Below are 14,510 nucleotides of genomic sequence, written 5' to 3' on the forward strand. Positions count from 1 at the left end.
TGGATCATAAAAGTCCAGTGCATTTTTAGGCACTGCCACAATTATTTTTGGGAGAGGTTTAGATCCATTTGGAATTTTCATAAATGAATTTGCATTTTAAATTGCTGGAATGGACTGTTATAAATGTTAGTGTCCATTTTAGCATAGGAGTGATGTTGTTTTTAATTACATCAAATTGCATTGGAATATTTGCTAAATGATGAACATTTTTCCAGCAACTTTTGTGCAACTTCAAGTTTCACTTATGATTTGAATTTGAATTCAGATGGGAGTTGAAAAGAGATATTGAACAGATGTGATTAAGCATTCTTTAGCCAAAAGATTAGGCTTAATCATAGAGGGTTACTGTAGCATGACACTAGGGGTGTTACAATAACCTAGTACGAATAATTTTAACTAGCATTGAACGAGGTCTATAACCTAGTACAAATCATTTTCCACTATAGTTCGACTAGCTCTATTATCTAGTACAAATAATTTTAGACAAGAATTGAACTAGCTCTATAACCTAGTAGAAATCATTTTACACTAGAGTTAAACTAGCTCTATGACCTAGTACACACAATTTTAGACTAGAGTTGAACTAGCTCTATAATTTGGTACAAATAATTTTAAACTAGAGTTGAACTAGCTCTATAACATAGTATAAATAATTTCACACTAGAGTTGAACTAGCTCTATAACCTAGTGTGATGCCCGGATAATTAAGCTACACAATTCTCTACTAATGAGGCCATGTCACCACTGTTACTTTCGCTAATCTCGTTTAGATTCAAAACGGTTCAAATTCAAATTTAAAACAAAGTTAAAAAATAGAAGTTCTCAAATGTCCAAATTAAATAGTACAACTTGTGGCAAATAATTTATAAGTATTATTGGTCAAGAAACCACAGTTTTATAAAAGGTTTTAATGCACTAAAATAATTAAAATAGCACCTAAGTTATTATTTAAATGCCTTTTAAGTATTGAAAATGTGTGAAGTATTTTATTAATGCACTAAGCTTTTTATGGCAGTAGCATATCTTGTTGCTGTAATTTAGGTGCTATTCTTACCTTTTCATAAAACTAAAATAATGGGAAACTTAAATGGAAATCAAATAAACAGAAACTATAAAAAAGGATAGAAGTAAAGGAGAAAACAAAAGGCCTCACCCCTCACCCTGGGCCGCTTGGCCACCAGACCCACCAGGTCGGCCTAGCAGCCGGCCCATCTCCCCCCGCAACAGGTCCTCCCTTCTCCTGTTCCTCGGTCTCAGACCGCTAGAGAGAGCGCTCCCGCACGTGGTCGGCACCGCACCACCTCGTCGACGACGTGGGGTTGGATAATAGCGCCCCTCCCCGAACCCTAGCTACCCACTCGCTCCACTCCTCTCTGTCCCTCCGCCTCGCCCCTCGCCAGATCCCCTTTCCTCTAGCCCTCTCACTCTCGGTCCCGAGCCACCCGAGCACTACCATCGCCGTGCCATCGTCGTTCGCCTGCTCCGGCTTCTTCCCGGGCCACGGGAGGTTGGCCGGGGGCCTCGCCGCGCCCCGTAGTCACCGTCCACACCACCAGAGCAGGCTTCGGAGTTCCCTGCCGCTGGATCGGGCGTCGCCCGCACCGGCAACCACGTCGACCAACGCCACCGCCTCGCCGCGTCCAACTACTCCGGCATCTCCTCGACCTCTCCTGACCTCCCCATCGGTCGCCGCTGTGAGCTCTCCCTCGATTCCCCTGTTTCCCCCTTCGGTTCGTCGCCTAGATCGCCGTAACCATCGTAGCCGAGCTCGCCGTCGTTGCTTCCCCTCGGCACTGCAACCATAGCCGGCCAGGCTCGTCCACGAGCACGGCCTCGTGCTCCTGGCCTCCCCGGTGCCTGCCAGCTGCGCTGCATCGCACGTCCGCAGCCCTGCGCCTGCAACCGTCCGCGTCGGCTCACGCTCCGCGTCCGCGAGCACACGCCCTGCTCCCCATCCCTGCTCGCCCGCGAGAACACCCTTCCGGACCCTGGCCGACCACTGCGACCCCGCTGCCGCCCAGCCGCGCGACGACCACGACCCACTCCGTCCGCGGGCGCGCGCCTGGCCGCGCCCGACCGCGCCGGCTGCTACCCTCGCCGCGACTTGCCTCCACCCCACCCGTGCTCCCCTGCTGCTGCTTGCTTCCACGGCGTTGCTGCTGCATCTACTACTGCCGCCGCTAACTGTACTCTGTATTGCTAGCTACGGAAGATGCTACTAGCTAGCTTTTCTCTTTTTACAATGACTAACCCTCTATACAGCCCGTAAATATCGTCTAAACGGTTATTAACATTAGTAAAAATAATATGAGTAGAAACTATACATGACAAACTTCATTTTATCCCATTGGAACAAATCCATTTGATGCTTGAATTAAATCATATGAAAATCACAAATTGCTATCTTCTGTTAAGAGAGAACATAATTAACCTCATAGCATACTGTGTTGCGTGCTGTGTGTGGTGTGTGTGGCCGGTTTGGCCACGGCCGTGTGTGGCTGGCCCTTGTTAGATTATTAGGATTAAAATTAGTACTAATGTGACACCCGGATAATTAAGCTACAGTAATTCCCTGCTAATGATGCAACGTCATCATAATTACTGTTGTTAAGCTCGTATTGGTTCGAATCCGGTCGAAATTCAAATTTAAATTAAAGTCAAAAAAAATTTAAACATAAAATCTAAAATGTTCAATGTGTGGCAAATAATCTCTGGTTATTTGTCATGTTCGAAACAACCTCTTTTGGATTCCCACAGTGCCCCTGGAATTTTATTCAGTTGACCATCAACCAATTATTTGAGCTTCTCAATTTCAAAAATATAATTGAACACTCCCAAATGCTTGGAACTTTTTTTCGTACCAACCCAGGTTATTGCCTTGTATTTTTGTGCCAAGTTTTGTATTGAACAAAACTCTTTTAGTGGCTCAAATAAAATGCAAAGTAGTAAAGAAATAAATAAAACAGAAAATAAAAAAGGTAAAAGGCCTATTCTACTGGGCACTATGGCCCGTCTAGCAAAAAGGCCAGCCCAGTCACCTCACCCATCCCCTCCTCACGCTACAGAGGACAGGGGAGGGCGTGGCGGCCATCGGTCGCTGCCAACGGCGCCGTGGCGGCCATCGCCCGGCCGACCCCGCTTATAAGCCTCCCCCTTGCCCCGTGCCGAAACCCTAGCACGCCGTCATCCTTCCCCCCCTCTCTCCCCCATCGGCCCCCTCCTCTTCCTCTCTAATTCGAGCTCAAAAGCTCCGCGGTGATCGAGCTCATTGCTGTCGTTACCGCGGCCACCATCGATGCCGTCACTCGGGAGCACGTCCAGAAGGTCCTCCACGGTCGTCTTCGTCCGTTCCGGGTGCCGCTTCAAGCTGGGGCACCGCGTAGCCATCGCCATGGTCGTCTTCCCCGCCTCGGCCGCCACTGCCTCGTCGTCGTCGCCGTCGATCTACACAACCACGACCTCCTCGGCCTCCCCAACCACGCCGTCGCGCTCGCAGTGAGGCCCTCCGCTGATTCACCCTTTCCTCCCCTTCGATTTGAACGCCGTAGGCCGCCATCACCGTCGTTCCCGAACCCCTGCGTACGCGTGCGTGTGTGCGTGTGGCTCCTGCTCCTGCGCTGTTGCTGCCGCTACTATGCGCGCGCCCCCGCGCGTACCCTCACCACGGCTTGTTGCTGCTCGTCAACCGCGGCGGCTGCTCGCTGCTTCGTTGCTCTGCTTGCTGCTTCTGCTGCTGCGCTGCTTTGGCTGCTGCTCCTCTGCTATTGTTGCCGATGCTTGCTATCGCTGAATGTTGTTGTGCTACAGCTTGCCGCTGCTATTGCCTGCTGCTCCTAGCTACCGCTGCTCCTTGCTGATGCCGCCGCTGCTTCCCACTAGCGCCGTCACTCGCCGCGGCCCGTACTTGCTAGCTGCAGCCCCGGCGCCACGCTTGCCGCATCCTGGCCATGCCACGGCCATAGCCATGTGCATGTGTTTGCTTGTGCGTGATGCACATCCACACAGTGGCACGACTGGGCCACTGCCACAAGGGGCTAGCCCAAATTAGATTAGCTCTAATCATCAATTAGTTAGGTTAAATATTGTTTAGGTAAGTTGCTAACCTATGACTAGTGGCCCCCATGCTGATTAATCTAATTAATTAGAATAGTTTAGGTGCTGCCTATGACATGTGGGCCACACCCTCCCCTTTTAACTAGTCATTTTGACTTGGTCAACTCGAATTATTATTTAATTGCAGGAATTTTCATAAAATGATAAATCTTTGAAAATTAATAGAAAATTAACCGTAACTCGGATCGAAAAACTTTGTACATGAAAGTTGCTCAGAACGACAAGACGAATGCGAACACGCGATCCGTTCGCCCGCCACACGTCCCTAGCATAGCGAACCAGCAAACTTTCCCCTCCGGTTCATCTATGTGACAGACGTCCTTTCCCGGATGTTTTTCCTCCTTCGCCAGTATCGTCTAGCACTGTGTTAGAACACCTCTAGCCCCGCTTATTGTCTTGTTATGCATATGTTTGCGTGTATTTACTTTTTCTTCCCTCTTCTTTCCAGTAGACTCCGAGACGGCCGCCGATGCCGCTATAATCGACAACATCGACGACGACCCTCCTTCTTGTCTGAGCAACTAGGCAAGCCCTCCCTTTGATCATCCCGATATCGCCCATTCTATACTCTCATGCTTGCATTAGATTTTGCTACTGTTATTGTTTGCTCCTATTCTGATGCATAGCCTGCTTTTGTACCTGCTTATTGTTACGTACCTGCTTATACTAAACTGCTTAGTATAGGTTGGCTAGTGATCCATTAGTGACCCCCACTTGTCCTTGTTGCCCCTGCTTCATCATCAACGCCTCGATCGACGTGATCGACGACCAGAGTCCGACACCTCACATCACATCACGCCCCTTTAGTTGCTCGACTCTGCAGAGCTACTATCGAGTGCCGAGGGTGATCCCTCATAACACACTCCTGATGATAATTCTGTAGTGTAGCTATCCGGTCGTGGTCATCGAGGGTGATTTCCTCTTTCACCATTCCCGATACGGCTCTGTCGTTCAACACCTCAAGAGTGAACCTCGAGGGTGGTCCCTCTTACGTTCACCTTGATGATTACATTGAGTGGAATCCAACGGGGCTGATTCCTCGGGTTTTCCCCTTGATGTCTGGACACACGGTTACAATGACTTTACTTGAGACCTTGGTGAAAGTCGGGCGGGCCCGAAGAGCACCCGCAAGATGGTTATGTGGCACGGCCGGGCATTCTAGGCCCTTGTCGTAAGTCCACGAGACGGGGCGACGGGGTCACTTTCGATCGTGAGTCTCTGCTCGTCTCCGCAAGCTAATAATACACTATGGTTTGGGTATTTGTTCTGAGTTGATCTCTGGCCTTTACGCACTAACCACCACGCGAGAATAAATATGGGCCTCGACGTCGTGGTATCAGTTGAAGCTTTGTCAGACGTCCAGTTCAGCATTGTGGCCGGGCCAGATCGTGCCATCCACTTCACGGGTGATGCTGGTATCCCCTTGCGCACAACGATCCGGAGTGCAACGGGCGATGGGCCCAGACCCCGGAGTGCTTAGGATGTAGACCGGCAGGGACCTCTCTGTTGAGCCTAGGTCTGGCTGCGACATGTTGATCTTCCAAGGGAGGGCATTGACCCCAAAAAGGTGTGTCCGGCCAGAGTGATCGAGCGTGTTGGGTAACGTGGTGCACCCCTGCAGGGAAGTTATATATTCAAATACCGTGTCCACGGTAATGGACGTTCAGACTTATATCCTGATCTTATACAACTACAAATGAATACTTGAGATATGTGGCTCCGGGATTGCTTTCTCGCAGGGAGTCGAGGAAGGATCTCTGAGCATTAATGTTACAACATGCTTGTTAATTATAAACTGCTATTCTTTACTCTTCTACATGATGTAAGATGCTCGGAGCTGCGTGAAGATGCTAGTCTTCGATAGGCTAGGCCTTCCCCCTCTATTCTGGCATTCTGCAGTTCAGTCCATAGATACAACCCTTCCATTTGATACCAATGCATACTTAGTATAGATCTGATGCTTGCGAGTACTTTGGATGAGTACTCACGGTTGCTTTGCTACCCCTTTCCCCCCCTTCTTTCTTCTTTCCGGTTGATGCAACCAGATATTGGATCCCTGAAGCCAGATGTCACCGCCGATGGATGCTACTGCGTGAAGACCGTAGACGTCCAGGAGTAGTTAGGAGGTCCCAGGCAGGAGGCCTTGCCTCTTCGATCGTTGTTGCTTTTGTGCTAGCCTTCTTAAGGCATCCTTGTTTAACTTATGTCTGTACTCAGATATTGTTGCTTCCGCTGACTCTTGTGTATCGAGATATGTATTCGAGCCCTCGATGCCCCTGGCTTGTAATATAAAGCTTGTATTATTTTGATTTGTGTCTAGAGTTGTGTTGTGATATCTTCCCGTGAGTCCCTGATCTTGATCGTACACATTTGCGTGTATGATTAGTGTACGATTGAATCGGAGGCGTCACAAGTTGGTATCAGAGCCGACAGCCTGTAGGATCCCCCTTTCCAACTCCTTGGCCGAAGTTGAGTCTAGTCTTCAAAAACGGTTTTACTAACATGGTTGTGTGGCTTACGGGCCCACGTCACCAATTGGGTGCTATTAGGATCTTTTATTCCTCGTCTATACTCTGGGAATCTGATCTCTCTTCTATTCGGGTTAAATGGTTTTGCTAACTCTACTCTAGGTTCTCGTAAATACTTCTCCCGGAGAGCCACTTCATTCCAAATGATGGCCCGCTTCAACATAAGATTTTGAAGATACTCTCCGATGTTTTACCGATTCCCTCGTACACTTTGCGTTGCGATCCCTACCACCGATAAATCCTTATGCGTAACTACCTATGTTGTCGTTCATACCTTCATCCCCAGTTGCTCTTGTTACTACAAGATGTCCTGAAATATTCTTCGATGTTCCGAGAATTCTTTATGCTTACTGCCCTGCAGTTCCTTGCCGCATGAATATCCCTACGGATAATTACTCGCTTTTATCGAGTATCCATTCATCCCCAGTTATTCTTATGCTTCATAAGATACTTTTTAATACAATCCGAGCTTTAGATGACCTCTATCGCCTATTGCTCTAGAAGGTCTTACCTGCCTACACTCTGGTTAATTCCATATGCCTAGCAGTATCCATTGACGTCCTTTGTCATTATCATTTTGAGTCTTTTTATTTGATATGTCTGTGTCGCAATCATCAGTTGATCCTTATAGATTATCTTTCTGGCTCAGACGTCTTCCCGAACACGAGCTGGTTCTCGGCCAATCAGATTTCCATCGATTGTGCCCTAAGTCTATTCAACTTAACCATCCTTGGTCAGAGCGTTTGCTTCTGATCCCTTGATTTTGGAAATCGTAATTCCTTTGCATTTGAACTCTGAATTAGTCAGTTGCTTCTATAATCTGTCCTCCTCACATTCTTTCTTCTTCTGGTTGAGTACCGTTACTCACATCAGATCCCTCGTGGACCACCAGATTCTTTGTTGGGTTCTATCCGATAGTGTCCTTCATATTCAATAACCTTGTGAGCTTTTCCTTGGATACAGAATGCCTTTGGTAAATCCCCTGCTTTTGTCAACCATGCTCCGCCTCCGAGCTTGAGTTATTTATTCCTAAAGTTTGTGGTATGTGTTCCTAAGATGCCCCGATGGCTTGAGCCTACGCCTTCCCTAATCTATGTGAACCCGAAGATTATGCGGGCTATATCTACTGGCGTTTCTTTGGATAAATTTTCAATTCTACAACTTGTCCAAGACGAGAAGTAAATGAAAAGTTGTGCATTAGAGAAGTGGGAGTCGACCTTGAGCCTTGTGTTCATAACCATGGACCCGATGTGGAGCTTAACATGGAAGCTTCTTGTTATAATAATAGCCCCCTTGCGATGAGTTCATATTGTATCTATGCTTGGTCCTTGGCAACCGTGGTTCCGACCATGACTGTTATCCTTTGATTGCATTTCTCAGACGAGTTAAAGTACTTGTCTTCTTCAGATCATTTCAACTGTCAAGCCTCTATTCTGCTCTACCCTCGAGTATTACCCTCTGGTATCTCGAGAATATCGCAGAACTACATAACATCTTATGAGTTCTTCATGAACTTTTAATTCTCGTTGATTCCAAGTTTCTACGGGTTCTGGGTTATTAGACACTCGAGAACGCCGATAACTGATTCGATGTCTACACTTTCCTTTCCATTGTTTTGTTTAAACTTTCTTGTAATGTAACATATATGAGCAGTGATAATTCACTGCTTATGTAAACACCTCGGTGTACAACTCTGTTAGTAAGACCTTGTTACTATTGTTGATGACATCCCGGTAGCCACCGTTGAACGAGAACTTTGCCTATTGGTCCGCCTCGTCTTAACGAGCAGGAAAATGGTTCTCTTCGTCCCTCGCCCTTGGTACGATGTTGTTGCCGACAAAACTGACAGGTTATTGTCAGACATACCTTGCTATCAAGATCGTGCAAGATGACATCACCCTTCCTACTTCTTGATCCACATGGTGGGCCCATAACCCACAGTTCCACAAGATTGAAACCTGACTCTCCTATACATCCACATGGCTTCGTATGTAATTCACGGGCCACCTTCCTTGTGATCCGTTCTGGTATCAGACGCAATACTTATTCCCATTGCTCTGAACCCCTTTCACCCTCTGTTTCAGGTAACGAAAGATTGCCTACCCGCTTAAAGCTTCTTATTGCACCACCTTACCTTGCTCTCGATGACTTCTTGAATTTCAGCTCGAGAGATGCCTCTATGCTATGTTCAGTGAGATAGCCCCAAGGTACCTATCTTGTGTTGAGCCCCGTCCTTCCTGAGTCTTTCCCCTTACTCCATCCCTTAAATCTTGGGACGAGATTTCTTGTAGTGGAGAAGAATTGTGACGCCCGGATAATTAAGCTACAGTAATTCCCTGCTAATGATGCAATGTCATCATGATTACTATTGTTAAGCTCGTATTGGTTCGAATCCGGTCGAAATTCAAACTTAAATTAAAGTAAAAAAATTCAAACATAAAATCTAAAATGTTTAATGTGTGGCAAATAATCTCTGGTTATTTGTCATGTTCGAAACAACCTCTTTTGGATTCCCACAGTGCCCCTGGAATTTTATTCAGTAACCATCAGCTAATTATTTGAGCTTCTCAATTTCAAAAAAATAATTGAACACTCCCAAATGCTTGGAACTTTTTTTTGTACCAACCCAGGTTATTGCCTTGTATTTTTGTGCCAAGTTTTGTATTGAACAAAACTCTTTTAGTGGCTCAAATAAAATGCAAAGTAGTAAAGAAATAAATAAAACAGAAAATCAAAAAGGTAAAAGGCCTATTCTACTGGGCACTATGGCCCGTCTAGCAAAAAGGCCAGCCCAGTCACCTCACCCATCCCCTCCTCACGCTACAGAGGACAGGGGAGGGCGTGGCGGCCATCGGTCGCTGCCAACGGCGCCGTGGCGGCCATCGCCCGACCGACCCCGCTTATAAGCCTCCCCCTTGCCCCGGGCCGAAACCCTAGCACGCCGTCATCCTTCCCCCCTCTCTCCCTAATCGGCCCCCTCCTCTTCCTCTCTAATTCGAGCTCAAAAGCTCCGCGGTGATCGAGCTCTTTGCTGTCGTTACCGCGGCCACCATCGATGCCGTCACTCGGGAGCACGTCTAGAAGGTCCTCCACGGTCGTCTTCGTCCGTTCCGGGTGCCGCTTCAAGCTGGGGCACCGCGTAGCCATCGCCATGGTCGTCTTCCCCGCCTCGGCCGCCACTGCCTCGTCGTCGTCGCCGTCGATCTACACCACCACGACCTCCTTGGCCTCCCCAACCACGCCGTCGCGCTCGCAGTGAGGCCCTCCACTGATTCACCCTTTCCCCCCCTTCGTTTTGAACGCCGTAGGCCGCCATCACCGTCGTTCCCGAACCCCTGCGTACGCGTGCGTGTGTGCGTGTTGCTCCTGCTCCTGCGCTGTTGCTGCCGCTACTATGCGCGCGCCCCCGCGCGTAGCGTCACCACGGCTTGTTGCTGCTCGTCAACCGCAGCGGCTGCTCGCTGCTTCGTTGCTCTGCTTCCTGCTTCTGCCGCTGCGCTGCTTTGGCTGCTGCTCCTCTGCTATTGTTGCCGATGCTTGCTATCGCTGAATGTTGTTGTGCTACAGCTTGCCGCTGCTATTGCCTGCTGCTCCTAGCTACCGCTGCTCCTTGCTGATGCCGCTGCCGCTTCCCACTAGCGCCGTCACTCGCCGCGGCCCGTACTTGCTAGCTGCGGCCCCGGCGCCACGCTTGCCGCATCCTGGCCATGCCACGGCCATAGCCATGTGCATGTGTTTGCTTGTGCGTGATGCACATCCACACAGTGGCACGACTGGGCCACTGCCACAAGGGGCTAGCCCAAATTAGATTAGCTCTAATCATCAATTAGTTAGGTTAAATATTGTTTAGGTAAGTTGCTAACCTATGACTAGTGGCCCCATGCTAATTAATCTAATTAATTAGAATAGTTTAGGTGCTGCCTATGACATGTGGGCAACACCCTCCCCTTTTAACTAGTCATTTTGACTTGGTCAAATCGAATTATTATTTAATTCCAAGAATTTTCATAAAACGATAAATCTTTGAAAATTAATAGAAAATTAACCGTAACTCGGATCGAAAAACTTTGTACATGAAAGTTGCTCAGAACGACGAGACGAATGCGAACACGCGATCCGTTCGCCCGCCACACGTCCCTAGCATAGCGAAGCTGCAAACTTTCCCCTCCGGTTCATCTATGTGACAGACGTCCGGAACCAGGAAAACTTTCCCGGATGTTTTTCCTCCTTCGCCAGTATCGCCAAGCACTGTGTTAGAACACCTCTAGCCCCGCTTATTGTCTTGTTATGCATATGTTTGCGTGGATTTACTTTTTCTTCCCTCTCTTCTCTCTGGTAGACTCCGAGACGGCTGTCGATGCTGCTATAATCGACAACGTCGACGACGACCCTCCTTCTTGTCTGAGCAACCAGGCAAGCCCCCCCTTTGATCATCCCGATATCGCCCATTCTATACTCTCATGCTTGCATTAGATTTTGCTACTGTTATTGTTTGCTCCTATTCTGATGCATAGCCTGCTTTTGTACCTGCTTATTGTTACCTACCTGCTTATACTAAACTGCTTAGTATAGGTTGGCTAGTGATCCATCAGTGACCCCCACTTGTCCTTGTTGCCCCTGGTTCATCATCAACGCCTCGATCGACGGATCGACGACCAGAGCCCGACACCTCACATCACATCACGCCCCTTTAGTTGCTCGACTCTGCAAAGCTACTATCGAGTGCCGAGATTGATCCCTCATAACGCACTCCTGATGATAATTCTGTAGTGTAGCTATCCGGTCGTGGTCATCGAGGGTGATTTCCTCTTTCACCATTCCCGATACGGCTCTGTCGTTCAACACCTCAAGAGTGAACCTCGAGGGTGGTCCCTCTTACGTTCACCTTGATGATTACATTGAGTGGAATCCACCGGGGGTGATTCCTCGGGTTTTCCCCTTGATGTCTGGACACACGGTTACAATGACTTTACTTGAGACCTTGGTGAAAGTCGGGCGGGCCCGGAGAGCACCCGCAAGATGGTTACGTGGCACGGCCGCGCATTCTAGGCACTTGTCGTAAGTCCACGAGATGGGGCGACGGGGTCACTTTCGATCGTGAGTCTCTGCTCGTCTCCGCAAGCTAATAATACACTATGGTTTGGGTATTTGTTCTGAGTTGGCCTCTGGCCTTTATGCACTAACCACCACGCGAGAATAGATATGGGCCTCGACGTCGTGGTATCAGTCGAAGCTTTGTCAGACGTCTAGTTCAGCATTGTGGCCGGGCCGGATAGTGCCATCCACTTCACGGGTGATGCTGGTATGCCCTTGCGCACAACGATCCGGAGTGCAACGGGCGATGGGCCCAGACCCCGGAGTGCTTAGGATGTAGACCGGCGGGGACCTCTCTGCTGAGCCTAGGTCGGGCTGCGACGTGTTGATCTTTCAAGGGCGGGCATTGACCACAGAAAGGTGTGTCCGGCCAGAGTGATCGAGCGTGTTGGGTAACGTGGTGCACCCCTGCAGGGAAGTTATATATTCGAATACCGTGTCCACGGTAATGGACGTTCAGACTTATATCCTGATCTTATACAACTACAAATGAATACTTGAGATATGTGGCTCCGGGATTGCTTTCTCGCAGGGAGTCGAGGAAGGATCTCTGAGCATTAATGTTACAACATGCTTGTTAGTTATAAACTGCTATTCTTTACTCTGCTACATGCTGTAAGATGCTCGGAGCTGCGTGAAGATGCTAGTCTTCGATAGGCTAGGCCTTCCCCCTCTATTCTGGCATTCTGCAGTTCAGTCCATAGATACAACCCTTCCATTTGATACCAATGCATACTTAGTATAGATCTGATGCTTGCGAGTACTTTGGATGAGTACTCACGGTTGCTTTGCTACCCCTTTTCCCCCTTCTTTCTTCTTTCCGGTTGATGCAACCAGATGTTGGATCCCTGAAGCCAGATGTCACCGCCGATGGATGCTACTGCGTGAAGACCGTCGACGTCCAGGAGTAGTTAGGAGGTCCCAGGCAGGAGGCCTCGCCTCTTCGATCGTTGTTGCTTTTGTGCTAGCCTTCTTAAGGCATCCTTGTTTAACTTATGTCTGTACTCAGATATTGTTGCTTCCGCTGACTCTTGTGTATCGAGATATGTATTTCAGCCCTCGATGCCCCTGGCTTGTAATATAAAGCTTGTATTATTTTGATTTGTGTCTAGAGTTGTGTTGTGATATCTTCCCGTGAGTCCCTGATCTTGATCGTACACATTTGCGTGTATGATTAGTGTACGATTGAATCGGGGGCATCATAACTAAGTTAGTCTAATAGCAGATGACATGTGGACCACTGTTAGTTTTTTTTAAAAAAAAGCTAATTAAAAAAAAGTGCAAGTCAATGACACATGGGACCACCTGCACTGTTCATCTATTGACTAGTCAATTTTTTACTGGGTCAACTCTGCTCACTGACCCCACTTGTCATGCACTCTGGCCGGCACTGCCCTAGGTGGCAAAATGATTTACTGTTATTTTCGAATTAAATAAATTCCAGCCAATTTGAAAAGTTAATAAACTTTGATAAATCATAGAAAATAATCGGTAACTCGGATGGAAAAGTTTTTACATGAAAGTTGCTCAGAACAACGAGACGAATCCAAACACGCAATCCGTTCGTCCCCCACACGTCCCTAGAATAGCGAACGTTGAATTTTCCCCCTCTGGTTCATCTGTCTGACAAACGTCCGGAACCGGAAAAGCTTTTCCAGATGTTATCCCCCTTTATCAGTATCGTGTAGCACTGCGTTAGAACACCTCTAGCCCCGCTTATAATCATGTTATGCATATGTTTGCGTGTATTTACTGCTTCTTCCCCCTCTTCTCTCCGGTAGACCTCGAGACCGCTGCTGATGCCATCATGATCGACTACGTCAACAACGACCCTCCTTTTCGCCTGAGCAACCAGGCAAGCCCCCCCCCCTTTGATCATCCCGATATCACCCATTCTATACTCTCATGCTTGCATTAGATTTTGCTACTGTTATTGTTTGCTCCTATTCTGATGCATAGCCTGCTTTTGTACCTGCTATTGTTACCTACCTGCTTATACTAAACTGCTTAGTATAGGTTGGATAGTGATCCATCAGTGACCCCCACTTGTCCTTGTTACCCCTGCTTCATCATTGATGCCTCGATCGACGTGATCGACGACCAGAGCCCGACACCTCACATCACATCACGCCCCTTTAGTTGCTCGACTCTGCAGAGCTATTATCGAGTGCCGAGGGTGATCCCTCATAACGCACTCCTGATGATAATTCTGTAGTGTAGCTATTCGGTCGTGGTCATTGAGGGTGATTTCCTCTTTCACAATTACCGATACGGCTCTATCGTTCAACACCTCAAGTGTGAACCTCGAGGGTGGTCCCTCTTACGTTCACCTTGATGATTACATTGAGTGGAATCCATCGGGGGTGATTCCTCAGGTTTTTCCCTTGATGTCTGGACACACAGTTACCTTGACTTTTACTTGAGACCTTGGTGAAAGTCGGGCGGGCCCGGAGAGCACCCGCAAGATAATGACGTGGCACGGTCGGGCATTCTAGGCCCTTGCCGTAAGTCCACGAGATGGGGCGACGGGGTCACTTTCGATCGTGAGTCTCTGCTCGTCTCTGCAAGCTAATAATACACTATGGTTTGGGTATTTGTTCTGAGTTGGCCTCTGGCCTTTACGCACTAACCACCACGCGAGAATAGATATGGGCCTTGACGTCGCAGTATTAGCCGAAGCTTTGTCAGATGTCCACTTCAGCAGTGCGGCACGGTCGGATCATGCTGGCCATCCGAGGCGATGCTGGTATCCACCCTGCTCGCAACGACCCGGAG

The 14,510-nt window shown here is 48.3% G+C and overlaps 1 protein-coding gene across 3 annotated transcripts; it reads left to right on the plus strand.

Annotated features, from left to right (window-relative positions):
* Positions 1 to 3,042: 3,042 nt before the first annotated feature.
* On the plus strand, positions 3,043 to 12,840 carry LOC119305656. 3 transcript variants are annotated; one of them, XM_037582124.1, is made up of 3 exons: positions 3,043 to 3,495; positions 4,562 to 4,638; positions 12,573 to 12,840. In XM_037582124.1, the coding sequence occupies exons 1-3, from the start codon at positions 3,296 to 3,298 to the stop codon at positions 12,644 to 12,646; spliced, it is 351 nt and encodes a 116-aa protein (XP_037438021.1). In that variant the 5' UTR covers positions 3,043 to 3,295; the 3' UTR covers positions 12,647 to 12,840. The 3 variants fall into 3 exon arrangements, with proteins under 3 accessions (XP_037438021.1, XP_037438022.1, XP_037438020.1); XM_037582125.1 differs by having other exon boundaries at positions 3,046 to 3,495; positions 4,565 to 4,638; XM_037582123.1 differs by lacking the exon at positions 12,573 to 12,840 and adding an exon at positions 6,159 to 6,283 and having other exon boundaries at positions 3,047 to 3,495.
* Positions 12,841 to 14,510: the final 1,670 nt, after the last annotated feature.

This window comes from Triticum dicoccoides, chromosome 5B (assembly GCF_002162155.2).
Source record: "Triticum dicoccoides isolate Atlit2015 ecotype Zavitan chromosome 5B, WEW_v2.0, whole genome shotgun sequence".
NCBI lineage: Eukaryota > Viridiplantae > Streptophyta > Magnoliopsida > Poales > Poaceae > Triticum > Triticum dicoccoides.